This window comes from Ammospiza caudacuta, chromosome 6 (genome assembly GCF_027887145.1).
Source record: "Ammospiza caudacuta isolate bAmmCau1 chromosome 6, bAmmCau1.pri, whole genome shotgun sequence".
Taxonomy (NCBI): domain Eukaryota; kingdom Metazoa; phylum Chordata; class Aves; order Passeriformes; family Passerellidae; genus Ammospiza; species Ammospiza caudacuta.
In genome coordinates, this window is record NC_080598.1 from 13,081,698 (window position 1) to 13,106,546 (window position 24,849).

A 24,849-nucleotide genomic window follows, 5' to 3' on the forward strand; every position below is an offset into this window, starting at 1 on the left:
AGGAGCCCCGCTATCTGCAGCGGGGGGAGGGCAGGAGCCGCTCTCCCTGCGGGGCGGGGGCTGCCTTGGGCACCAGCGAGGGGCTGCGGGACCCTCGTTTGGCATTCCCAGGAATTAACCCCAGCGGATCCATTAGGAGCAAGCCAGGCTCACAGCATCCCTCCCCACTGGTTCTGCAGGGGGATTGGGGTGGGAGCCCCCACGGGGCAGGATGAGGAGCCAGAGCTCACCCCCCTCACCCCATCCTGGGAGCCAGAGCTCACCCCCTCGCCCCATCCCGAGCAGGAAGGGCAGCGCTTGGCCCTGCATGAGGAGCCATCCGGGAGCTTCCTCCGAATCCACAGTTACTCACATCCGACGGAGGAAGGGACAGCCCGAGGGCACAGCTCCTGTCCCTCTGTGCCGTCTTCCCTTCCACGGGCGCTCCTCCTGTTGGCAGCTCCCCCCGCGGTGTCCCGCATCCCAGGGACAGCACCCTGACCCCTCTTCCCTCTGTTCCTGCACCCCAACCCTGCCCGTCAGTCCCCCAAAAACCACTCCGCGACCCCCCAAGGCTGGACACGGGTGGGTGCTGCGAGCCACGGGTTTATTGGGGGGCATGGGGTGGCAAGGACAGGGAGGTGCTGCCGGAGGGGCACCCTGGGGGCAAGGGACAGGCATCGTATGGACACTGGAGACACTGGGATGTACCCGGGGTGGGCATTGGGGGCAGCCAGATGCTGATGGGGCTCACAGAGGGAGCACTGGGGACTGGGGGGCAATAGGAGCCCGACGGGGGTCTCGGCTGCCCCACAGCGTGGTGGGCAGGCAGGAGCTGCCCCATGGCCCCCGGGCTAGAGGCCGAGGGAGAAGGTGCCCGAGTCGGTGGATTGCTTGTCCCGGGAGCAGGTCCCCAGCGCCCCGGGGGGACACGCTGAGGGGGTGGCGGGCACGCCGGCCTCTGACACCTATGGGGCAGGGGACAGAGGCACTGGGTGAGTCACTGCAGCCGGGGGGGCTGGTCGAGCCCCCAGAGGTGTCCCCATCCCCAGGGAACCCCGGCCCCGTGTCTGACCTCCTCGAACTTGCGGGCCTTGTAGTGCTCAGCGCCCTTGAGGAAGTTGAGCAGGATGATGTCGCACAGCACCGTGCCCTGGGAGCAGCAGTGTTGGGGTGAGGGGGCCCGCGCTGTGGAGCACCCCCGTACTCCCACAGAGCCAGGCCGCTGTCACCCTGCAGCTGTGCTGTGTCCCCATGCCCTCTAGCCACGGGATTTCCCCCTTGTGCCCTGGGAGGTGTCACCACTGCGAGGCTGAGAACGTCCCCCACTCACCACACCGATGGAGGTGAAAGCAGCCACCGTGTTGATGAGGGTGGGCACGATGCCGAACTTGCCGGCCTAGGGGAGCAAAGCCCTTGTTGGCCAGGGTCCCCAACCCCCTGTGACCCCACAAGTCCCCGGCCCCGCACGTACGCTGCCATACACCAGGACATCGAAGCGGATCCCAAAGGCCTTGATGAGGGTGCGGCGCTCGGAGCCGTCGGGCCAGCGATAGTACCTGGCGTGCCTGCGGTGACACGGGGACATGGGGACATGGTGACAGGAGCTGTGCCAGGCAGTGCACACCCCTGTGCCGTGCGTGTCCTGGCCATACCTGAAGTTGTATCCAGGGGCAGGGGTCCGGGCCAGGCTGTCCAGGCGGGTGAAGGAGTAGCGGGGCAGGCAGCGCTCCCAGGCCCGGTCCAGGTCACACACCCACCCGATCTTGATCCCCAGCACCCCCCCCTGCCCCAGCCCCACATCAGCACCACGGACCCTGGCCCCATGGCGCCAAGTCCCCACAGCTTCACAGTCCTGCATCCCCATGGCCCTGCACTCCATGTCCTATGAACCCACAGCCACATTCTCATCTCCCCAAGTTCCACATCCCCCTGCACCCCATGTCTCCAGTCTCCATGTCTGTACACCCCATGTCCCCGTGTCACACATCCCAAACCCCATCCGTGTCCCAGTGTCAAGCCCCACATCATCACTCTGTCCCGTGTTCCTGTATCCCCATGTCCTCTTCCCAACATCCTCATCCCTGCGTCCCGTGTCCCCATGTTATGCAAGCCCATGTCCCCGTCTTCCATGTCCACATCCCACCACCCCATATCCCCCCATCCATGTCCCATGTCCCCATGTCCCACATCCCATGTCTCTGTGTCCCCAAGTCCCACATCCCATGTCTCTGTGTCCCCAAGTCCCATGTCCCTATGCCCTTCCACCCCACGCACTTGTACCCCTGTGTCCCCACACCCACGCCATTGTCCCCCCGTGCCTCCCGTGTCCCTGCTCACGGTGGCAGCCAGCGCAGGGAAGTCCTGCCCAGCCAGACGTGCCACGTCCCCCAGGCGCAGGATGGGGCACAGGGGCTGCAGCTGTGGGTGGAAGCGACACCGGCCCAGCTCCACCCCACTGCCAGGGGGTGGCAGGTTGGTCCTGGGGACACAGGAGGACACCGAGGGATGTGCCATCAGGCAGCAGTCTGGGGTTCATGGACCCCCATCCCAGTATCTCCCCACCATCTTGTGCCTGTGTCCCCATGTCCCCTGTCCATGTCCCTGTGTTACCCCACACCCTGTCCTCATGTCCCCCCGTGTCCCCCCGTGGCTTGTGCCACTCACTTCTCGAAGCCAAAGAGCGGGAAGCGGATGCTGTTCTTGATGAGGAGGGTGAAGTTCTCAGCTTCCAGCATGACGGGACTGGAGGAAGGGGGGTGACGCTGAGGACATGGCAGGGGGCATGTCCCCTGCTCCTCCCTGTGTCCTCCCAGCCCCACTTACACATCAATGGTGTCCACCTCGGGCGGGCACCAGCCCTGGATCTCGCAGGTGCGCAGGGTCGCGTTGTAGGGGACGCAGCGCCCTGTCAGCACCCCTGGGACCCCCAACCCTGTCAGCACCCATGGGACCTCGGGCCCTGAACTGTCAGCAGCCCTGGGACCCCCAACCCTGTCAGCACACCAGGCACCTGGGCTTCTGAACTCTGTCAGCACCCCTGTGACTCCTCTACTCCCATCAGTACCCTCGGGGGCATCTCTGAGACCCCGGACCCCCATAGGCACCCCTGGGACCCCCGGACCACTGTCAGCACCTCTGCCAGCAGCACTGAGACCCCAGACCCCCTTCAGCTCTCTTGCGACCCCCAGACCACTGTCAGACCCCCGGGAGCACCCCTGAGACCCCAGATCTCTGTCAACACCCCGGCGATCCTCATACCTCTGTCAGTACCCTCGGGAGCACCCCTGCGACGCCAGACCCCCATCAGCACCCCGGGGATCCCCATACCCCCTTTGGCACCCCTGGGACCCTGAACCTCCGCTCCCCCAGCCCTCCAGCTCCAGAGCCCCGGGCCCCCCCAGCCCACCGAGCCCACCGAGGGTCCCTCACTCCCGCCCGCGGTGGCTCCCGCGGTCCCTCGGTGCCCTGAGCCCCGTTGCCAGCGGGTCCCTCACCGTTGCTCGTGCCCGGGCTCAGCTCCCGGCAGTCCCGGTCCGCCGAGCAGTGGAACGCGGCTTCGCTCTGCGGGGCGGGGGTCAGCGGACGGGGGGCTCACCGAGGGGTCCCCCCGAGCGCCCCCTGCCCCCCCGCACCTCCGGGCACACGCCCTGCGCCTGCTCCTCGGTCCGGATCTGCTTGGTGACCACCACGAACACCGAGGTGCCCTGCGGGACGTCGCTGTCACACAACCCCGTCCGGAACCGAGGCGGGAGTGGCCCCGCGCCCCTCAGCGACCCCTCCGGTCCCCGGTGCTCACCTGGGGGGGCGTGACGTAGTCGGCCGTGTCCATCACCTGCCCCGCGTAGCGCCCCACGCCCTTCACCTTGGTGACCACGGAGGACTCGATGGCGGTGTCCCGCACCTGGTACGCTTTCTCATGGAGGAACACCCAGCTGGGACAGCACCGCGGGTGACGCTGGGGACAGCCACCCTCGGACACCACCGGCACCCCCCTGGCCCCTCCTGCCTCTCCCGGACCTGCCCGTGACCCCCGGAGCTATCAGCGCCAGCGGCTGCGGGTCCCCGACTGCCACTTCTCATCCCCCCGCCGGTGGCTGCTGTCACCCCCGGGAGCACTCGGGGACAGGGACCCCAGCGGGGCTCATCCCCTTCTGTCACCCCCTGGAGCCGAGCGGCTTCTCTGCCCCTCGGTGTCACCCACGCTGTCCCCTTCCCGTCATCCACCCGAGATGCTCTCCTGGATGTCCCCCTTGCGTCACCCGTACCGACACCTTGCTGTCCCCATCGTGTCACCTGCGCTGCCACCCTCCTGTCACCCGCACCGGCACGCACTCCGGCTGTCCCCCTTGTGTCACCCGTACCGACTTCCTCCGTCCCGCCTTGTCAACCGGCACGCTCTCTGGCTGTCCCCATCGTGTCACCCGCTCCGGCACACCTGAATTCCCGGCACTGACACATTGTCACCCGCTCTCCCATCCTTCCTCTGCTCCCGGCCTGGCCACCCCCTCACCCCGCGTACCGCCCGGTGTCCCCTCGCTGTGACCCCACGCCACATGCCGTCACCCCCGGGTGTCACCTGCAGCAGCGAGTGGCTGTCACCGCGCTGTCGCGGTGCCGGGAAGGGTTCGGGGGTGTGTCCCGGGGGATGTCCCGGGGCGGGCTGTCCCGGAGATGCCCGGGGGTGTTCCGGCGGCTGCCGGGGGGGCTCACCCGACGAAGTAGGTGAGGATGAGGAGCTGGACGCCGCGGTTGACGACACCCACCACCCAGCTCTTCACCACCACCGACTTGGTGGTCTCGTAGGAGAAGAAGTCGCTCACCCAGCGGGTGCGGGAGCTCGGGAGGGACATGGGCAGCGCGGGGGCGGCCGGAGACCGGGCTGCGGGCAGGGCAAGGCAGGGCTGCGGGAACCGAGGAGGATGCGGGAAGGGCAGGGCAGGGGTGCGGGCAGTGAGCGGGGATGCGGGCAGGGCAGGGCAGAGCAGGGCGGGCGCGGGTGCAGGCAGCGGTACCGGCAGGGGCACGGACAGCGTGCGGGTACCGGAGGGTGTGGGCAGCACCCGCAGGGGTGCGGGCAGCGAGGGCGGTGCGGGCGGGCGGGCGGAGGCGGGGGCAGGGCGGGGGCCGGGGGCGGGCGCACGGCCCGGGGGGACGGGAGGGATGGCCCCCCCATTCCTGGATGGATGGCGGGGTGCAGGCGGGCTCCTTCCCCGGGGTTCCCCCCTAAAGGGGGGACCCATTCGGGCACCGGGGAGCCCCGCATTGGGATGCACGTGGCGGGTGCGCCCCAGACTGGGGATGCCTGGTTTGGGGAGACACCCCTGCAGGGGAGGACGGTGAGGGAGCCCCGTGCGCGCGGTTTCGGGGGTGCCGCGCTCTGGGCCACCCCATGGTCCGGTTCCAACACTTTGGGGCGCCCCGGGTTTGGGGGAGGGGGGTGTCCCCAGAAGAGGTGACGTCACGGGGCTCGCCCCGTGCTGGCCAATGGGGTCTCTCCCCCTTGTCTCTATTGTTCTGGGCGGGGCAGAGCGGCGGGTGGGGGGCGGAGTCCCGGCCGCTCTGACCCCGCCCCCGCCGCTCGGTGCGGCGGAGAGCGCTGCACGGGCCCGCCCAACCGCCAGGGGGCGCACGCGCGGTACCGGCGCCATGGCGGAAGTCCGAGCGACTTCCGGCGGCGGCGGCTCCGCGCGGTTCGCGCTGCGCAGGCGGGAAAAGCGGCGGCAGCGGTGCGGGGGGGCCGGCGGGCTTACCGGGGGATAGGGGGGGGTGTCTGGATCTCGCAGGGATAACCCGGAGTCAGGGCAGGCCGGCTGGGATGGGGGAACGGGCCTGAGATGGAAGTGGGCTCGGAGCGGGTGGGCAGGCCCGGGGTTGTGGGGAAGCCTGGGGGGCGCTTGGGAGCTCGGGCTCGGAAGGAATTCGGGGATGCGGTGGATGGTTTGGGGTGCGGAGAGGCCGCAGGAAGGACGGGAAGGGCAGGGATAAGGGCAGTCGAGAGGTGCGATGACACAGCGGCGGCCGAGGGCCGCAGGAAGGGGCGGCCCTAGGGCCACGGCCCGGCTGGGGAAGGGGCGAGGTGGGCCGGGGGTTGCCCCCGTCAGTGAGTCAGAGGCAGCGTCCGGGGCGGGGGCAGCCTGGGGAGTGGGGTTTGGTTTTGGGGGCGCTGGGGAGCGCCAGGAGCCTGTCGCCGGCCCGGCTCACCCGCTGTCCTCCCACAGCTGCCGTGAGTGACTCCCGTGCCGCTGCCCCGGGCATGCCGGGCTGGGGAGGCTGCTGAACCCCCCTGAGATCGTCCCCGTCCCTTCCCACACCCCGCAGCTGCCATGGCCGACACGCTGGAGTTCAACGAGATCTACCAGGAGGTGAAGGGGTCCATGGTGAGCGAGGGGACACGGGGATGGCCCCAGGGGCACTCCCAGCGTTGGGGTGTGGATGAGGGGAGCGAATGCTGTGCGGTGAGGAGGGTGTGGGGGATGAAGCTGTCGCTGATTTGAGGGGAGTTGGTGGTGTGGGTGCCTGGAGCACCCAACGGGGCCGTGGTTCCTCCATGGGGCCGAGTCCCCTCATGCCCAGCTGTGCCACAGAACGATGGGCGGCTGCGGCTGAGCCGGCAGGGCGTCATCTTCAAGAACAGCAAGACGGGGAAGGTGGACAACATCCAGGCCTCAGAGCTGGCTGAGGGCGTGTGGCGGCGCGTGGCGCTGGGGCACGGCCTCAAGCTGCTCACCAAGAACGGCCACGTCTACAAGTATGACGGGTTCCGGGAGTCGGTGAGTCCCTGCTCCCGCTGCTTTGGCCCTGTCCCAGATCCGGCTGTGCTCCCTGTCAGCACCAGAGCAGTTCTGCCCCCTGCATCTCCATGCCCAGGGCTGTGTGTCACCCAGGGCTCTGGGCACTACTGGTTCCTGATGGTGTTGCCTCTCTCTTTCCCAACCCAGGAGTTTGACAAGCTCTCAGATTTCTTCAAGGCCCACTATTGCCTGGAGCTTGCAGAGAAGGATCTGTGTGTGAAGGGCTGGAACTGGGGTACAGTGAGGTTTGGAGGTGAGTTCCAGTGGCAGCCTGAGGCCTTGGGGTGGGATGCTCCCACCAGTGTGGCTGTTCTGCTGCCACAGCCATTCCCTTAGGAGCAGCTGTTTTCTAGGGATGTCCTCAGAGACAGTGAGAACATTTGCCATCTCAGGAGAGCAGGAGGGCCCTGAATCCCAGGGGGCTGTGCTTGATGTGGAATGTGCATCTATGTGCCATTCTTCAGGGAGCCAGGGAAGCTGGTGGATGTGCCTTCAGCTCAGGGACAGGGACACATGGGGTCAGATAGTTCCTTTTTGTCTGTTTCTGATCAGTGTCATTTTCCAGTGATGCAGCCGGAAGGGAGAAAGCCTGGGGATTTTGGAGGGTGGGAATGTAGTGATGAGAGCAGAGGCACTGCTGGATTTTAGGGGAGGAGCGAGACTGTGGCTGGAGATGGGATTTGTGGGGTGCAGCTCTGAGCTGGCTGTGGTGTCCCCGCAGGGCAGCTGCTGTCCTTCGACATCGGGGAGCAGCCAGTGTTCGAGATCCCGCTCAGCAACGTGTCCCAGTGCACCACGGGCAAGAACGAGGTGACGCTGGAGTTCCACCAGAACGACGACGCTGAGGTCTCCCTCATGGAGGTCCGGTTCTACGTGCCCCCCACCCAGGAGGACGGCGTGGACCCCGTGGAGGTGCGTGGGGCCGGCAGGAGGGCGGGGGCTGGCGGCGAGGGACCCTTTGTGACCGCTCCCCCGGCAGGCCTTCGCCCAGAACGTGCTGTCCAAGGCGGACGTGATCCAGGCCACTGGAGATGCCATCTGCATCTTCCGGGAGCTGCAGTGTCTGACGCCGCGCGGGCGCTACGACATCCGCATCTACCCCACCTTCCTGCACCTGCACGGCAAGACCTTCGACTACAAGATCCCCTACACCACCGTGCTGCGCCTCTTCCTGCTCCCGCACAAGGACCAGCGCCAGATGTTCTTCGTGGTGAGCGGGAATGGCTCAGCCCTCCCCTGGAAGGGCATTGAGGGTGCTCTGGGGGGGTTTATTGTTTTCACCTCCTCTTGTCTTTCCAGATCAGCCTGGACCCCCCGATAAAGCAAGGCCAGACCCGATACCACTTCCTGATCCTGCTCTTCTCCAAGGATGAGGACATCTCCCTGACCCTCAACATGAATGAGTGAGCTCCCTGATGCCATGCTGCCCTCCCTGGATCCTGAGGGAGCTCCTTACACCCCAGACCCTGTTCTCACCTCTGCCCTCCTTCCCTCCACACAGGGAGGAGGTGGAGAAGCGCTTTGAGGGGCGGCTCACCAAGAACATGTCAGGCTCCCTCTATGAGATGGTCAGCCGGGTGATGAAGGCACTGGTGAACCGCAAGATCACCGTGCCTGGAAATTTCCAGGGGTGAGCAGCTGCAGGGAAGGGAAAGTCCTTCCCTTTCCACCTCGTTCCCATGGCTGGGGGAAGGGGCTCTGTGTGTGATTGATGCTGGGGAGCAGGGCCTGTCTGCCAGGGCTGGGCACAGGGACGATGTTTGTCCCCATGGATAGCACTGTTTGTCCTGCAGACACTCTGGAGCCCAGTGCATCACCTGCTCCTACAAGGCCAGCTCAGGGCTGCTGTACCCGCTGGAGAGAGGCTTCATCTACGTGCACAAGCCCCCCGTGCACATTCGCTTCGACGAGATCTCCTTTGTCAACTTCGCCCGCGGCACCACCACCACCCGCTCCTTCGACTTCGAGATCGAGACTAAGCAGGGCACCCAGTACACCTTCAGCAGCATCGAGAGGTGGGTGTGGGCTGTGGGCCAGCCTGGCTGTGCCCACCGGGGCCCCCTGGCACCCCTAGCCTGACTGTGCCCTTTCCCCCAGGGAGGAGTACGGGAAGCTCTTCGACTTCGTCAATGCCAAGAAGCTGAACATCAAGAACCGGGGCCTGAAGGAGGTATCAGCACACAGGGCTGGGCTCGCGCCCACTGGTGCTGCCCTCTCCCAGAATCCAGCTGCTTTTCCCTCCTTTTTTCACCTCTCTTTTCTCTCCTTGCCCTTGTAGAGGAAAAAGGTCCGTGCGATATCCCTTCCTCTTTCTCCTCCTCCTGGTGCAGGTTTCCTGTGCATGGCTGTGGTGGTCTCTGACTAACCCAGTAACCCTAGTGTGGTGTGCAGGGGCCCCCCTAACCCCCATAACTGCTCTGCCCCTCTCTCTCTGGGGCCCTGAGGGGGGAAGGAGGGAACATGGTTGTGTCTGTGCCCTGGCCTGTGCGTGCCCAGGCTGTGCTCACCCAGGGCTGTGTTCCTGGGTGAGCACAGGGAGCAGCTCCCATCCTGCCTCTCTGCAGGGAATGAAGCAGAGCTATGATGAATATGCTGACTCTGATGAGGACCAGCACGATGCCTACTTGGAGAGGATGAAAGAGGAGGGCAAGATCCGGGAGGAGAATGCCAATGACAGCAGTGATGGCTCTGGGGAGGAGACAGGTGAGGGCTGGGACTGTGAGGGAGTGCCATGGTGCTCCAGCTCCTGCTCCCCATGATGATCTGTAACACTGAGCCCTCACTTTGTCCTCCAGACTCATCCTTCAACCCTGGAGAAGAGGATGATGATGTGGCAGAAGAGTGAGTAGAGGCCAGGCAGGGCTTTATCCAAAAGCCCCATGGGAAGGTGCTGTTCTAGGGCTGTGTGAGCACTGAGAGATGCTCACAGCATGACTGGGATCACCTGGATTTGGGAATGTACAGCCCTGGGTTTGGGAATATTGGGCAGCTGGGGCAGTTCTGGGCTCACTTCATTGTAATGGCATCAGGCAGTATGAGAAAGTTCTGGAAGGGCTCCAGGGGAAGCCTTTGCTGCACTTTTTGGGAAAGAGAACATTTGGGAGGACGGTTAAAGCCCCAGGCTGGGGTGAGGATGGGTGAGAGTTGTGAAGCTGAGCCCTGGCACCACGAGAACTCTGAATGTACAGGAAGCAGAACACAATGAGCTGTGTTCGTGGAAGGCCACTCCCCTGAGGGCTGTTAACGGGAGGAGGGCAGCTCTGGCCAAGGCAGCCTCAGGGCTCTGGTGTCTAGGGGCAGCTCTGAGGCTGGTGCCCCCATGCAGGTTTGACAGCAATGCCTCAGCCAGTTCCTCCAGCGGTGACGGCGACAGCGACCGCGACGACAAGAAACCGGCCAAGAAGGCCAAGATTGTCAAGGAGCGCAAGCCCCGCAAGAAACAGCCCGAGGTGAGGCTGCTGTGGGAGCAGGACCAGCTCCTGCAGGAACAGGACCAGCTCCTGGAGCGGGGTCAGGCCGGTCACAGCCCCACCAGAGCTGCCTGACCTCAGCCTCTGCAGCACTCACCAGTGCCCTGGCCAGAGCTGGTGTCTGGCCTGGTGTTGCTGCCTCCAGCTGGCTCCAGGCCGAGCCTCTCCCAAGGGCACGTTGTTGCCATGCCCAGCCTATCTGATTGTTTTTGGGCTGTTCTCCAGCAGCCTGACCCCCAGCTGTGGCCCTTCAGCCCCACTCCCCAGCTGGATTGCTGGGGGCTGCAGAGGCAAGCAGAGCCTGCTTCTGAGGTGTTGGGTGAGGGGTGCATTGGGTTTCCACGGGTGTTCTCCACCTCCCAGAGCAAGAAGGGGAAGGACCCCAACGCTCCCAAGCGCCCAATGTCGGCCTACATGCTCTGGCTGAATGCCAGCCGGGAGAAGATCAAGTCGGACCACCCTGGCATCAGCATCACCGATCTGTCCAAGAAGGCTGGGGAGCTCTGGAAGGCCATGTCCAAGGAGAAGAAGGAGGTAAGGGATGGGAGGCCCAGGGTATAGCTGGGCCTGGTACAGGAGGGGAGGCTGGCTGTGGAAGGCCCTTCCTTGCTCCTGGGAGCTGGGAGTTGAACAGATGGGGAGTTGGGTAGGGCTGGGGACATCCTCGGGCTGGTGAGCTGGGTGATCAGGAGTGGGAGCAGGGTGGGATGCAGGTGGGTGCTGGAGGATGGTTTAGGAGGAGGGGTGGCCTCGCTGACCATGTGCTCTGGCTGCAGGAGTGGGATCGGAAGGCAGAAGATGCCAGGCGGGAGTACGAAAAGGCCATGAAGGAATACAGTGTGGGCAGCAAGGCCGACAGCCACAGGGGGTGAGTGTGCTGCCAAGGGGCTGCCAGGGCTTGGCCCCCCAAAATCGGGGTGTTCCCAGGGCCAGCCGGGTAACGTGGCTCCTCTCCCTTCTGCTCACCCAACCCCACACAGGGAGAGGTCGAAGAAGAAGAAAAAGAAGCAGGAGAAGCAGGTGAAGGGGAAAGGGGACAAGAAAGGTGCCACCTCAAAGTCTTCATCCTCCAAGTCCCCGGCTAAGGGCCTGAGTGACAGCTTCAAGAGCAAGGAATTTGTGTCCAGCGACGAGAGCTCCTCTGCAGAGAGCAAGAAGGAGGTGGGGTCACAACTGGGGAGGTCCTGGTCCCTTTTCCCTGGGGAACAACTGTCTGGGAGGGCCCCAGCCCCTCTTCCTTGGGGAACACCCTGGTGGTTTCTGATGGAGAGGCTGGGTCCTTGTGGTACTTCATGTCCTTGGGGACATCCCTTGGTGTGTCCCCATGTCACCACCATCACCCTGTCCCCACTGTAGTGGGGGATACTGCCCTGCCTTCACTGTCCCCTGCTGACCTCTCTGTCCCCCGCCCGCAGGACTCGGAGGAGGAGGGAGCTGCCAGCCCGGCCCCCAGCTCAGAGGACTCTGCCTCGGGCTCAGATTAGCTCCATCCCAGCTGGCTCCAGGCTGGATCCCAGAGGAGAGGACTGGGCAGGCCAGCCCCACGGCAGGGACCAGGGTCCTGGACTCTGTATGGCTCCCAGCCGGGAGCAGGGCCAGGTTCCCCTGTACCCCCAGCACCCCGTGGTGGCAGGAGGTGCCTCCTCAGTCCCTCACCGTTGTATTCCATCAATTTATTTTTTCTAAACACTTGGCTTTCTCTCCTTTCCTTTCCTTCCCTCGTTGGTTTTTTTTTTTTTGGTGTTGTTTTTTTGTATTTTGGGTCTGTTCACATGGCAACTCGGGTTGAATAAAAAAAAAACCCCACTGATGGTGTTTGTGTGGGTGTGGGGCTGGCTCCCCCTTCCCTCCTTCCTTCCTGCAGCCATCCGGGAGCTCATTCCCCTCCTTGAACCGCTTCCAGGGCTGACTTCACTCTCTCCCCACCCTCCATTAGCGGCCCCCAGCCCCTGCTCAGCCATCAGGGCTCCTAATTACAGCCCCTCGCTCGATCCTGATGCCATTTGGGGGTTTTTCTACCTCCCTCGTGAGGGGGTTGATCCGATTAAGGCCTGTTTCCCCTCCGGTGTTGATTGCAGCCGATTCCCGGTCTGGAACCAGCCCCGGGGGGACCCCATGGCTGCCCGTTCCCCCCTCCTTCCACTGCCTTTACCGGCACCGCTGGGATGGGGCTACGGGGAAGCACGAGTCTCCCGGGGCGGAAGCCAGCCGCGTGTCCCCGGTGGGCACAAGGGACCCTGGACGGTGGGGTCCATGCTGGGGGGCTCTATTGTCACAGCAACCTCCGCCTGAATACGCGTTACCGCCCCGCGCCTGGAGGACCCCGGGAATGGGATAATTTGCAATCAGGGGGAGGTCCAGGGGTCCTGCTCGGCTGTTTGGGCCCCCGAGGGTGATTGGGACAGTGCTGGACGTTCTCAGCGTGTCCCCCACCCCCATTTCGGAGGACTCTCCGCCCGCCCCTCTCTATGGTCCGCCCGCCACGCGGCGCCGCTCTGCCCCGCCCCGCTCCGCCGCCGGGGGCGTGGCCAAGCCGTCATGAATATGCATGAGCAGCGGCCGTGGAGGGTGAGTGGGGGTCTCTCCGCCGGCATGTGGCTACGGGTAACCGGCATTCCCCCCGGGCCCGTGACGCCCGCCCGGGGGATCACACGGCTTCGGCCCCGGCGGGCAACATGGGCCCGGGACCCCCCAATTGAGTGGGGGGCTTCGTTGTCATGGGGACGGCGCTAGGCCGCGGTCGCGGCCTACTCAGCCACTCGATCGGAGGCTTCGTTGCCGTGGCAACGAGGCTAGGCCGCGCTGGCGGAGGACCCCGGGGGGCTGGACCCGCATCCCGGGGCCTCGCCGCCATCCCGGGCTGGGAAACGGGCCGGATGGTCGCCAGATGTGGGCTGTGGCGGCGGTTGCCCCGTGGAAGGCGAGAGGAGGGGGGGTCGTGGGGAGGGTGGACCCCGGCGGGGTAGGAGGGAGCGAGGCGGGGAGAGGAGGGCGGCGGGGGGGAGGGCAGGGGAGAGAGGGCAGGGCCGGGAGGAGGCACCGAGCGGGTTTTTCCTGTCCCCGCAGCCCCGGTGAGTCACGGGAGAGGCGGCGGCGGCAGCGTGAGACCCGCGGGGACAGTAACCCCTCCTCCCCGCCCGCTCTGCGCCCCCCACGTGTGTCCCCGGCCCGCCCCCGACCATGAGGCTGCGGTGGGGAAGGTGAGTGGGGCGCCCGCGGCCCCTGAGAGGGGCTGGCCGAGGGTCTCGGGGGACCGGGCGGTGCCTCCTGGGCTGCCGGGGGCTCGGGGGGGCCGGGAGTGACCTGGGCAGGGAGCTCAGATGGGGATCGGGGCAAAGTGGGGGTCAGCTCGGCGCTGGGGGTTTGGCGAAGGTCGGTGAGAGTGACACGTGTGTGCTGGGACAGGTTAGCGCAGGGTCACACAGGTACAGGAGCGGCCCTGCGGCGTTAAGGGGTGTCGTGTGGGGTCCCTGTGGTTACGGGGGGGTTGGGACCGTGTCTGGCTCTGCTGCTGGGGCCAGGCTGGCTCAGGTGAGCCGGGGCCAATGTACTAAGGGTGGCACCGCGGTGTGATCACCGTTTGGCACAGCTGGACAGGGCTTGGCACGGGGCCTCACAGGGTGGTTGGGTTCCCCCAGGCTCGGAGCGCTCCCCAAAACCGTTCTCCCTCTCTTACCAGGGGCTGACCCCGTGCTGAGCCCCCCACTTCCCTGCGTCACCATGGCCTCCCAGCCGCAGCCCCTGCCCCCCGCCGTGCCCTGCGCCTCCCCTGCCGGCACCGCGGGGGCCGGGCTGGCCGGCAGCCCCGATAAAGGTCAGTACCCCGGGCTGGGGGACACCGGTGGGGGGGGGCTGCTGGGGCGGCCCCCCGAGGGCTGTTCCTGGTTTGGGGGGCCGCAGCACTCCGCTGACCAAGTCCCCCTCCCTTGCTCTCTGCAGGCAGCGCACGCCCCAAGCCCCCGGTGCGGCCCAAGCCCCGCGTGCTCCCCAAGCCGGCCGTGCCCGCCAAGCCCCCGGTGCCGCCCCCCACGCCGGGCCCGCGGCACCCCCGGCCCGAGCTGCCCTCGGCCGAGAAGATGAACCGCCTGGCCGGGCCCCAGCCCTACAGCGGGGCCGGCGCGGGGGGGCCCCTCCGGCGCCCCTCCTTCACTGTCAGATCTCCCGAGACCCCCAACGGGAAGGGGCCCTCGTCGCCCTCGGTCACGGGCACCGAGGAGGAGATGCCGCCGGCCCCACCAACCCCCTCGCGCAAGGGCCCGGCGCCCTTCAAGGTGACGCCGGTGCCGGTGGCCGCCAGGCCGGAGCGGTTCCCGGGCACCACCGTGGAGGAGATCCTGGCCAAGATGGACAGCAGGGAGGGCCCGGGCAGCCCGGACCGGGCCTGGCTGTCGCCCTTCTGCACCGACCCCTCCTCCCGCTTCGGCTCCAAGACCTTTGTTGCGTTCCGGAAGCGTCCCAGCGGGGAGGCAGACGTAGACCCTGCCGGCGAAGCCCCGCAGATGCCCCGACCTACGGCAGGCGAGCTGGGAATGGGGGATGATGGACACCCTGTGGCTGAGATGAGGTGAGGGCACAGGGACCGACGCCGGGAGGAGTGGCAGTGGGAACAGGGGATATCGCTCCGAGCCATCCCAGGCTTGGGAATGTAACGGAGCTGAGGTCTGGTCGCCGGCACGGGGCCCGGGTTCCTCCCGAGCCGCAGTGCCTCGAGCTGCCTCCGTGGGAAGGCCGGGGTGGCTGGTGCCAACCACAGAATGGGCTGTCCCGGGCCAGGAGCAGCCTGTGGGCGGGCTCTGAGCCAGCCCCTGGGCTGGGAGTTACAGACAGGGGGTCGGTCCCCCAGGAAATGCTCCTGATTTTCCAGCCTTGCTATTTTTTCCCTGCTGGGCCATGGCAGGGCACAGGGAGCAGTCAGATCGGCAGGACTCCCAGCTGCAGGATGTCCTGGGCTAGGGCCAGGGCTTGGCCACGATCCCGAGAGCCGGGCACCTCAGGGAGAGCTGGGCGGGGGCTGCTGTGAGCCACAGTGTGAGAAACTCGCTCCCAAAGGACCGAAAACTTTCCGGAAGGGGAGCTGGGGCCGCTTTGCCTCCTTCCCCTCGCAGCCCAAGCTGGAGACTGTGCAGCTGTGGCAGGGCCCGACCCCTTGTACCCTGCATCCGTGAAGGGTGGTGGGCGAATAGCACTGAAGCACACAGTGGGATTTACCCCCCTTCCCCTTCTCTCTCCACAGCAGCTCCCCCCCAGCCGGGCCGAGCTGTGCCGGGGACCCCTGTGGACGCCGGAGGCCGCCATCCCCTCCTGACGTGAGTGCTGGCCTCGCCCTCCGGCGCCATGGCGGCTCCGCTCCTGGGCTCTCTCCTTCGGGGCTCTCCTGTCTCCTCCGGGGCTCCCTCTCTGCGGGGTGCGTGTCTCTCCTTTCTCCTTGGGGTGCTGGCTGTCCCTTCCTGATGGGGGCCAGGGCCCCCTGTGCCGAAAGCCCGCTGTGGGGCCTGGGGCTGTGGGGGTGGCGTGTGCCAGCAGCAGTGCCAGGCGTGGGCAGGGAGCAGCCGTGAGTCACCAGCTGGGGTTCGGTGACCCGGCAGGTATGTGGCAGGGCAGGCCCCACGGGCACCCCGCCAGCCCCTTTCCCCGTGCCGCGCTCACTCAGGGCGGTGACCGGGACACCGGGCCGTGGTGACACTGTGGGTGGCAGCCTGGGCAGCGGCACCAGGTCACCCCACCAAAGGGGCAAACCCCACACTGCTGGGCAGGGGGGTGCCAGCCACAGGCAGGGCAGGGGGCTGTGCTGGGGGTTCTGACTTCTTCCTGCTTCATTTCTTGTCTCCGTCTGTCCAGGCACTCTGGGGGCTGCAGGGGGCCGGGCAGGGAGCAGGGCTGGGGCGCCGGGCGCCGCCCTGGCTGAGTCACACGGGAGCAGCCTGGTTCTGGCACGCAGCATGGGCACTTCCTGCCCCGGGTGCAGGGAGGAGAGCAGGGCTGCAGGGAGGGACCCTCCAGAGGTTTGGGGGGCTGGCTTTTGGATGGATGATGGTTGGACGTGCCTCTTGAGTGACGTGACCCCCTGCTGGCTTTTTTCCACAGCTTTCCACTCTACAGCTGGGTGCCCTCGGACCTCCAGGCTCCCCAAGGCCCCCCAACTGCCCAGCTCCAGCCCCAGGAGCTCCTTTCCAGCCTGCTGAGCCCTCTGCCCCAGCCCCTGGCTCCCCTGATGCCCCCCCTGAGCTCCTGGCCCCTGACTCCCCCACACTGCCCCCTGGCTCCCCTGAATCCCCCACTCGGCCTCCAGTCGAGGTCCCTGTTACCTCCATCCAGGCCCCGGGCGCTCCCTCGGCCACCGATCCCCAGCTCAGCGTCTCTCGTTCCCCTGGCTCCCCACACACTCCAGGGGAGGGATCCCCTGGCACTGCCAGCCCCCCTGGCACTCCTGAACTGCCCCCACGAGTCACCTGCCCCCCCGGCTCTCCCGAGGCTGCTGCTGAGTACCTGGGCCCCCCCAGCCCACCCCTTGCCAAAGCCTCTCGTCCCCCAGGCTCCCCAGAGGGACCTGATGACTCCGCAGTGTCCCCACGGCTCCATGAGGGTCCTGATTTCAACCCCCCTCCCCGGGATGTGGGGCTCCGGCGCTCCTCAGAGGGAGTGCTGCGGCCCCCACCCACGGGGCAGGGCCTGGGGGAGCTGGGGGGCTCACTGAGTGCCCTGCCCCGGGCTGGAGACCTCCTGTCAGAGCCCTCCCTGGGCAGCGAGTCGGGCTGGAGCCTTTCCCAGTCCTTTGAGTGGACGTTCCCATCACGGGGGGCACGCTTGCCAGCCTTCCCTCCACGCTCCCCCATCCGGGAGACGCCCGACTCAGGGCTCTCTGAAGAGGGGGACTCAGATGGGGAGGCTGCAGAACCCAGCCCTCCAAGGGACAGCAGGGCTGAAGGACCTGGCAGCCAGCAGGCAGAAGGGGCTCCATGCCCAGGGGGTCCCGTGGCACAGCAAGAGGCTGAGCACTCAGCAGAGGAGGAGGAAAGGGAGGCAGAGCAGGATGCTCCCATGTCCCACTCCCCACTTCATGTGACAGAGCCTGGCCAGCAGCCAGCTGAGCCTGAGTCCCCCACCCAGCCCAGCCTTACCATAGCTGCCCCCCTGGATCCAGCCCCACCACATCCAGCTGCTCCAGCTGACTCAGCCTGGGCAGGTGATGGCCCCAAGAGCCTGCAGGGTCCTGGGGGCCCAGGCCAAGCTGAAAAACCCTCGCAGGAGCCTGACCCCCACACTGACCCAGGCTGGCTGACAGAGCTGTTGGAGTCACCTGGGGTCCACAGCTCTCCAGAGGTGAGGGGTGTGGGGGCTCTGTGGGGTTGGTGTGGGCTGGGCTTCTCCTCCCTGCCCTCCCTGGAGCAGTGGGATGAAACAGGTTGGGTGGGGGTCGGTGGAGGCTGAGCAGGACTGTGTGCTGAGGGGCAGGGGGTGGGGTCTGCCCCCTCCCTGGGATGACCTCCACTGTGTCCCTGAGGTGTTCCCCTCCTCCCCAGCTCCGCTGCTGTGGGAGCCAGAGCTGCACTCCCTTCAAACTCCTCTCTCCTTTCTAACCTCTTTTCCCCCTCTAACTCCTCCCCCCTTTATTTTACCAGAACCTCCTGGGCTGGTCACGGAAGGACCTGTGCAGTGAGTTCGGCATTGGCCACCCTCGCCAGGACAGCACCTTTGACTGGATCCACCCAGGTGCATCCAGGGAGAGAGACTGGCCTGTTGAGACCAAGCAGGACCAGGAATTTGGGACCAAATCCAGCTGGGACAGCAACCACAGCAACAAGGACAGCACTGCCTGTGAGAGCTGGAGCAGTGACTACAGAGCAGCGGAGCTGATGGGGGACACGAAACTGGGCTGCAGCGACTGGTCCCGGTCCCTTGGCACTGCAAAGAGCTGCCCACAGGATCCAGACTTCAGTGCCAGCACAGCTGAGTGGGGCCAGGGCTATGGCAGCACGGAGGAGCTTGGCTCCAGACAGGCCAACTGGGGCAGTGGCCTTGGCACGGGACACGTCCGGCAGCTGGACAAGGAGCCACGCTCCGGGCAGCCCACCTGGGCAGACAGGTACAGCGACAGGGACACGGAGATGAAGGACAGGGAGCTCACCCCAGACTGGGCCAGTAAATACAGCAGCCAGGATGCTGGGAGCAAGGAGGAGAATTTAACACTGGGCTGGGCTGGCAGATCCAGCACTGGGGACAGCCCAGATAAGGAGCTCAGCCCCAGCCGGCCAGCCTGGGATAGGAGGTATAACCCCAGGGACATGGAGAGCCAGGACAGGGAGTTCAGCCCCAGCCGGCCGGCCTGGACTGGTGAAATCAGGGACATGGAAAGCCAGGACCAGGAGTTCAGCCCCAGCAGACCAGCCTGGGGTGACAGATCCAGCAGCAGGGACATGGAGAGCCAGGACCAAGAGTTCAGCCCCAGCAGACCAGCCTGGGATGACAGATCCAGCACCAAGGAGATGGAGAGCCAGGACCGGGAGTTCAGCCCCAATAAGCCAGCCTGGGATGACAGATCCAGCAGCAAGGAGATGGAGAGCCAGGACCGGGAGTTCAGCCCCAGTAGGCTGGCTGAAGCCAGTGAATGCAGTACCCGGGCTTTGGAAACCCATGAGTTCAGTCCCAGCGGAGCAGCCTGGGGTGACAGATCCAGCAGCAAGGACATGGAGACCCAGGACAGTGAATTCACATCCAGCAGAGCAGCCAGGGATGGCAGGCACAGCACTGGAGACATGGAGACCCAGAATGGGGAGTTCAGCCCCAGCAGAAGTGTCTGGGATGACACATCCAGCACCAGGGATATGAAGGTGCAGGACAGAGAGTTGAGCCCCAGTGGAGCAGCCCAGGATGGGCAGCACAGCTCTGTGACCCCCAGGGAGGAAGAGCAGGAGCGGGTCCCAGCCCGGCTGAGCTGGCCCAGTGAGGGCAGCATCGGACAGAGCGGGCTGGGCAGGGTTGGTGAGCAGGACATGCCCAGCTCCCACCGCCCCAAGCCCCCAGCCCAGGAGCCCACCTGGAGCAGTGCCCACCAGCAGGAGCATCACAGCTCTGTCAGCAGGGACTGGGCTGGGGAGCTTGGAGCAGCTGAGTGCCAGAGCCAGTTTGGTGTCATTGGCACAGAGCGGGTGCCAGATCCCTGCGGTGCCGGAGCCTCGGATGGCTCCATGTCCGGGGTCCTGCCACAGCCCCGGGCAGGCTTGCACAGGGATCTCTCTCTGGACATGGGCAATGCCCGCTGGAGCCAGGACCTGGACAGCTGGAGTGTGGAGCCACAGGATGCTGAGGCCAGGCGCCAGGAGTGGGCAAGTGCCTTCAGTGCCCGCTGTGCTGCCCGCAGCCGGGACCTTGGTGCGGGGGAGCGGAGCGTGGGAGGGGACACCGGCGCAGAGCACGGGTAAGGAGGGCACTGGCGGTGGCAGGGAGGGAGCAGCTTCCCCTGTGTCAGACTGAGGGGTTTGGGGCAGGGCTTGTGTTACCTGGGGCTAGAGCAACTCTGAGATTTTGTTCCCCAAGCAGGTCGGCCCCCAGCCCTTCGATGGATGACGTTCCAGCTGATTGCTTGGCTGTGGAGCCCCCCTGGAGTGAGTCACCCAGCCACTCTGAGGAGGAGAGGCATCCCTCTGAACCAGCCACTGCCTCACAGAGCCCCACGGTCCCCCCTCTGCTGCCAGAGGCTGTCAGTGGGATCCCAATGGACACAGGAAATGAGGAACAGCCTTCAGACCACCCAGATGGAGAGAGCTCCTTGAGCTGGGGGGAGCAGCAGCTCTCACTGACTACCCCCCAGCCCGAGGGGTCCATGGAGCAGGGGCAGGAATTTCCTCTTCTGGAGGTGAGTGGAAGTGGGGACATTCCAGTCACCCTGTATGGCCTGGGACACAGCATATGTCTGTGGATGGGGCTCTCAGACCCTGCTGCCCCCAGGGACAGCCATGGATTGAGGGCCCCCAGCACTGCTGTGGGGGCTGTGGGTGTGCTCGCTGGGGTGGGGGGTCTCTGGGCTCCCTGTGCCAGCCGTGACCTGTCCCCTGGGCTCAGCAGGACACGGAGCTCCTGGACAGCAGCGTGTTCCGCTGCAAGGCCAGCCTGGGCCGCAAGCGCCAGCACCGGGCACCATCCCTGCGCCCCACCACCAGCGAGGGGGAGAGCTGGATCTTCCAGGACTCCACAGGTGAGCCCAGTGGGGATGGGGGTGGGAGCAGGGTGTCTGTCCTGGCACAGTGTCGTGGTGACACTGTCCCTGTGTCCCCACAGAGCCCCGGCCAGCCCCAGCAGTGTCCTCCGACGAGGAGGCAGCGGAGGAGCCCCGGAGCCGGCGGATGCGCGGCTCATCCTCGGGCAGGGGGGTTAAGGTGCCGCTCTTTCCTGGCCTCAGTGCCTCTGCCATCAAGGTGAGTCCCTTGGACTCGTGGCTGCAGGGTGGAACACAGGGAGACTAAGGCAGGGTGGGGCTGGGGCCTGGCTAAAGACAGGGAGAAGGCAGTGGGGGGATTTGGGAGACAGAGCACTGTGTTTCTCCCTGACCTCTCTCTCTGCCCCCAGGCCAAGCTGAGGGGTCGCAACCGCTCGGCCGAGGAGGGGGCATCATCAGGGGACAGCAAGGGGACCCCTCCTAAAGATCCCCATGTGCAGCGCTCCAAGTCCTGCAAGATCCCTGGTGTGAGTGGGAAACCCCCAGCCCTGCCCCCCAAGCCAGAGAAATCCTCAGGGTGAGTGTGGGGCCAGGATCCTCCTCACGGAGGCAGAAGGGGAAAGGGGGGGCTGAGGGGTCAGTCTGGGTCCCAGGACTGGTTTTGGGGGGCTCATGCTGAAACTCTGCCAATACACCAGATCCGAGGCCTCTCCGCCCCACTGGCTGCAGGCCCTGAAGCTGAAAAGGAAGAAGCCTTGAGCAGGGTGAGTGTGGGATTTCATGCAGTGCTGGGGACAGCCCCCAGCTCAGGCTTCCCCATGTCTGCACTGCTGGGGGTAGCCCCTTCCCTCCTCTGTGCTCTGGCTGGGTCCCCCCAGGCTGGGTCATCCCTGGGGGGGCCCTGCAGGGTCCTCACTCCTTCCCCCTGTGTCACTTCCAGGCTCACTCCGATGCTGAAGCCCGCTGTCCCTGGACCAGGGCTGTCCCCTCCCGTGGGGACACACACACACACACACACACACACACACACACCTATGCACTTTGTACGAGCTTGCAGGGTCCCTGTCTTCCCAGCACCTCCTCCCCAACCCCCCATTGTACCCCATCCCCTTGGTCCCCCAGGGCCTGGGGGTGGGCACAAGCCCCCCCTTCCCCTCCGCCCTGCTCGTGTATGGCCCCGGACACAGGGCAACGGGTCCAGCTCGTGGTGCCACTGCCACAGACAATAAAACCTCGCTGGTCAGTTCAGAGTCCTGACTCTTCTCCTGGGCCGTGGGCAGGGATCACAGAGATCCTTGAAGAGGGGACCCTGTCACTGCCATTGCCCACACAGGAGCTGTGCAGGAAAGAAGGGACACCTCCAAAACCCCTCTGTGCCCACCCTGGGTGCACCCAGCCTGGCCCTGCCCAAACACCAAGTGCGTGCTGACGGCAAGACTTTATTGTACTCTGAGGGAGGGGGTGCGGCCCCCTGTAGGGGAACAGCAGTAGGGGAGGACTCGGGGGGACTGAGCCCCTCATATCTCGCAGATGAAGGGCAGCTGCCTCTTGCAGCGCACGCTCCTCCAGAGCCCATCTGGGGAGAGAAGAGGGGGGATCAGCCCATGGCCTGCCCACCAGCACCCCACCCCCAGGGACCCCTGCAGCCCCAGATACCTTACACCAGCCCCCCAGTGCACCTCCCCATCCCGAGCCCCCCAGCGCCCCCCTGGCCCCCCGGAGCCCCCACTGACTGTTGGTGCAGAGGGCGGTGCAGAAGCGGCGGCCGGGCAGGGGGTGCCCCCGCACCCACCGGCTGTAGTTCCAGGGGCTCCGGTCAGTCCAGTGGCAGTTCGGGTATGGCACCTGCCAGGGGAGAAAGGGTGTGGGGACCGCCAGCACTGGGGGACAGTGGGGTGGGAATGGGACATGCAGGGTGGGCATTAGGGACACTGGGACAAGGCTGGAGCAGCCAGGTGGGCACTGAGGTGGAGTTGGGGCTCTCTTGGTGGGCACGGAGAGCACTGGGAATGGGATCCGGGAACCCAGGTTGTGCACTAGGAGTCGTGGCACGGGGCTGGGACACCCGGGGTGGGCACCGGGGACACTGGGAGGAGACAGGGTGCCCCGAGGGCAGGGTGGGGGGCGCGAGGTGGGATCCTTACTGCGGGCTGGCTGACGGCACCGATCCAGACCAGGCCGGCATTGGTGTGCCGGCGCGCCAGGAGCAGCAGGAAGGTGTTGGTGTGGGAATCGTGGATCGAGGCCAGGCGCCCGCGGTAGCGCCGGGCACAGATGCGCTGCAGGGACACGGCTGTCAGGGTGGGCACCGATGCCCCCAGGCTGAGCCCCCTCCCAGCTCAGCCCACCCCATCCCACCTGGGCACGGCGGAAGCTCCGGCAGCGGGGGAAGATGACGTAGCGGCAGGTGGCGGTGCCCGGCATGCTGGGGACACCGGGTGCCTGCTTGTCACTGCCCCCCCGGCACCCGCTGAACTCCTCAGGCATCTCCAGCTCCGTCACGTCCTCCTCATCCTCCACCGCAGGGCTGGCAAGAGCTGGGGACACTGGCTGGGTCACCCTGGGATCAGGGGTGTCCCCAGGATGTCCCCGGGAGCGGGGAGGGGGGTGTGGGGGGCGCTCACCGGAGTGGCTGACAGGAACTGTGCCCAGCAGGGCCAGAGCAATCAGCAGGCAGGGCCGCATGGCACAGGGACACTGGGGACACCACTAGCACCCTTGGGAGATCCCAGAGTGCCATCACTCTCAGCCACCCTGGGAACATCCCCATGCCACCCCCAGCGTCACCCTCTCCTCCCCATGTCCCCTCGGAAACCCTTCATATCCCCACTGTCCCTCTGCCATCCCCAGTGCCACTCCATGCCCCATCCCCTCTGCCACCCCCAGCATCACCCTGTCCTCCCCATGTCCCCTCGGAAACCCCCCATATCCCCACTGTCCCTCCCCCATCCCCAGTGCCACCCCATGCCCCGTCCCCAGTGCCACCCCCAGAGACCCCAGCCCTCCTGTGTCCACCATCTGCCCAGTTCCTCACTTCCCACCCTTGGGTCACTCCCTCCCCTTGCTATCCTGTGCCATTCTGTCCCCCACCATGCCCCCTCCACCCCTGGGCCCCCCATTGACAGACTGAGGAACCCCCCAGCCCTGGCAGCTGAGGGCTGAGCCCACCCCCGTGTTCCTCTCTCCGCTCCTCACCTGGGTCTTGTGGGGCTGTGCCCACTGCCACCCTTATATTGGTGACAGGGACACGTGCCCCCAACCACAGCCTTGTGACATCCTCAACCACCAACTGTTGGGGACATGGTGGGGGACACCCCAGGAGGGCTCTGTCAGCGCCCTGCCCAGCCAGTGCCACAGCCTGGGGTGGGCTTGGTCCAGGGGAGGGGCTGTGGGGTTTGGGGTGCAGGGTGTGGGGAGGGGTCTGTGGGCATTTGGGGTGCAGGGTGTGGGGAGGGGGCTGTGGGGTTTGGGGTACAGGGTGTGGGGAGGGGGCTGTGGGCGTTTGGGGTGCAGGGTGTGGGGAGGGGGCTGTGGGCGTTTGGGGTGCAGGTTGGTAGTACAGGGGCTCAGGGAGGTTGGGGTACAGTGGCTGGAGGGGTTGGGGTGCAGAGGTGCACAAGGTGTGGGGAGGGGGCTGTGAGAGTTTGGGGTGCAGGTTGACAGTGCAGGGGCTCAGGGAGATTGGGTGCAGGGGCTGGAGGCGTTGGGGTGCAGGGGTGCACAGGGCATGGAGATAAGGATTGGGGGAGCTGTGGGTGCTCAGCTGCAGGCCGGGGGGCTGGTCAGGGCAATGAGAGATTTAGGGGGGCTCAGTGGGGTCTGTGGGCAAACGGCCAGGCCGGACCAGGGGGCCACGGCCGTTGGAAAGGAAATGGCCCTTGGGCAAGCATGGCCGGCGGGAGATGCTATCAGCACCCCAACATCCCCTCTGCACCCCCAGCACCCCCAGCCCAGCCCGTGCTGCACCCCAAACACCCGCCTTGCACCCCTCAAACTGGAGCAGCCCCCACCCCTGCACCCACCCTCTGCCTTGGCACCCCCAACCTGCAGCCCCCCTTCCCTGGGGGCCAAGGACTCCCTTCTCCCCAGTGCCACCCCAATGTCCCCATGGTGTCCCCAGGGCCAGGCTGGGTGATGCAAGGCTGTGGTGGTGACATGTGGCTTTGTCCCCCCTATAAAGGGGACAATGGGCAGGGCCCCCCAGACCTCAGGTGAGGAGCAGGGATAGGGACAGGGACATGGAGGAGGACATGGGAGTGGGCTCAGCCCCTGGCTGCTGGGGAGGGGACCAGGGGTGGGCATTCCTGAGGCTGGGACAAGGGTGTTGGGGGACACGGGGGTCTCTGGGATTCCAGGAGTACATGGAAGTGGCACAGGGGATGATGGGGCACAGAGGGGCAGGATGGGGTGAGGGACACAAGGTGGAACTGAGGGTGGCAGTAGGACAGTGGGG

At 66.0% G+C, this 24,849-nt stretch overlaps 4 protein-coding genes across 4 annotated transcripts; 2 read left to right on the forward strand and 2 right to left on the reverse strand.

Moving 5' to 3' along the window:
- Window positions 1-707: 707 nt before the first annotated feature.
- P2RX3 (purinergic receptor P2X 3) lies at window positions 708-4,832 on the reverse strand. Its single transcript, XM_058807362.1, has 12 exons — window positions 4,693-4,832; window positions 3,779-3,914; window positions 3,615-3,686; window positions 3,477-3,543; window positions 2,806-2,899; window positions 2,647-2,724; window positions 2,320-2,461; window positions 1,635-1,765; window positions 1,454-1,547; window positions 1,313-1,378; window positions 1,055-1,132; window positions 708-947 (listed from the first exon to the last, which is right to left on the reverse strand). Exons 1-12 carry the CDS (start codon window positions 4,830-4,832, stop codon window positions 834-836), a joined length of 1,212 nt encoding a protein of 403 aa, XP_058663345.1. The 3' UTR covers window positions 708-833.
- Window positions 4,833-5,647: 815 nt separating this feature from the next.
- On the forward strand, window positions 5,648-12,021 carry SSRP1 (structure specific recognition protein 1). Its single transcript, XM_058806936.1, has 17 exons — window positions 5,648-5,708; window positions 6,201-6,359; window positions 6,567-6,752; window positions 6,921-7,026; window positions 7,495-7,685; window positions 7,753-7,983; window positions 8,073-8,176; window positions 8,275-8,403; window positions 8,567-8,788; window positions 8,871-8,943; window positions 9,338-9,476; window positions 9,569-9,614; window positions 10,099-10,222; window positions 10,607-10,777; window positions 11,020-11,111; window positions 11,224-11,404; window positions 11,659-12,021. The coding sequence occupies exons 2-17, from the start codon at window positions 6,306-6,308 to the stop codon at window positions 11,725-11,727; spliced, it is 2,118 nt and encodes a 705-aa protein (XP_058662919.1). The 5' UTR covers window positions 5,648-5,708; window positions 6,201-6,305; the 3' UTR covers window positions 11,728-12,021.
- Window positions 12,022-13,279: 1,258 nt separating this feature from the next.
- On the forward strand, window positions 13,280-21,579 carry TNKS1BP1 (tankyrase 1 binding protein 1). Its single transcript, XM_058807356.1, has 12 exons — window positions 13,280-13,443; window positions 13,923-14,057; window positions 14,183-14,807; window positions 15,477-15,549; window positions 16,328-17,563; window positions 17,863-19,658; window positions 19,781-20,096; window positions 20,306-20,435; window positions 20,519-20,655; window positions 20,807-20,973; window positions 21,095-21,160; window positions 21,337-21,579. Exons 2-11 carry the CDS (start codon window positions 13,964-13,966, stop codon window positions 21,153-21,155), a joined length of 4,635 nt encoding a protein of 1,544 aa, XP_058663339.1. The 5' UTR covers window positions 13,280-13,443; window positions 13,923-13,963; the 3' UTR covers window positions 21,156-21,160; window positions 21,337-21,579.
- A 236-nt stretch (window positions 21,580-21,815) lies between these two features.
- Window positions 21,816-23,590, reverse strand: LOC131559463 (bone marrow proteoglycan-like). Its single transcript, XM_058807818.1, has 6 exons — window positions 23,565-23,590; window positions 23,021-23,113; window positions 22,755-22,933; window positions 22,541-22,675; window positions 22,130-22,241; window positions 21,816-21,972 (listed from the first exon to the last, which is right to left on the reverse strand). Exons 2-6 carry the CDS (start codon window positions 23,079-23,081, stop codon window positions 21,914-21,916), a joined length of 546 nt encoding a protein of 181 aa, XP_058663801.1. The 5' UTR covers window positions 23,082-23,113; window positions 23,565-23,590; the 3' UTR covers window positions 21,816-21,913.
- Between the last annotated feature and the right edge of the window lie 1,259 nt (window positions 23,591-24,849).

Bases quoted from the DNA above. Each gene is read 5' to 3' on its own strand.
- P2RX3 (XM_058807362.1), bottom strand. From the start codon at position 4,832: ATGTCCCTCCCGAGCTCCCGCACCCGCTGGGTGAGCGACTTCTTCTCC. The intron at 3,915-4,692 runs GTGAGCCCCCCC...GTGCTGTCCCAG, and splicing joins ATCCTCACCTACTTCGTCGG to CTGGGTGTTCCTCCATGAGA. The intron at 2,725-2,805 runs GTAAGTGGGGCT...CCCTTCCTCCAG, and splicing joins GAGGTGGACACCATTGATGT to TCCCGTCATGCTGGAAGCTG.
- SSRP1 (XM_058806936.1), top strand. From the start codon at position 6,306: ATGGCCGACACGCTGGAGTTCAACGAGATCTACCAGGAGGTGAAGGGG. The intron at 8,944-9,337 runs GTATCAGCACAC...GCCTCTCTGCAG, and splicing joins AGAACCGGGGCCTGAAGGAG to GGAATGAAGCAGAGCTATGA. The intron at 9,477-9,568 runs GTGAGGGCTGGG...TTTGTCCTCCAG, and splicing joins TGGCTCTGGGGAGGAGACAG to ACTCATCCTTCAACCCTGGA.
- LOC131559463 (XM_058807818.1), bottom strand. From the start codon at position 23,081: ATGCGGCCCTGCCTGCTGATTGCTCTGGCCCTGCTGGGCACAGTTCCT. The intron at 22,242-22,540 runs GTAAGGATCCCA...CTCCCCTGGCAG, and splicing joins GTGCCGTCAGCCAGCCCGCA to GTGCCATACCCGAACTGCCA. The intron at 21,973-22,129 runs GTCAGTGGGGGC...TTCTCTCCCCAG, and splicing joins CACCGCCCTCTGCACCAACA to ATGGGCTCTGGAGGAGCGTG.
- TNKS1BP1 (XM_058807356.1), top strand. From the start codon at position 13,964: ATGGCCTCCCAGCCGCAGCCCCTGCCCCCCGCCGTGCCCTGCGCCTCC. The intron at 17,564-17,862 runs GTGAGGGGTGTG...TTATTTTACCAG, and splicing joins GGGTCCACAGCTCTCCAGAG to AACCTCCTGGGCTGGTCACG. The intron at 20,436-20,518 runs GTGAGCCCAGTG...GTGTCCCCACAG, and splicing joins GATCTTCCAGGACTCCACAG to AGCCCCGGCCAGCCCCAGCA.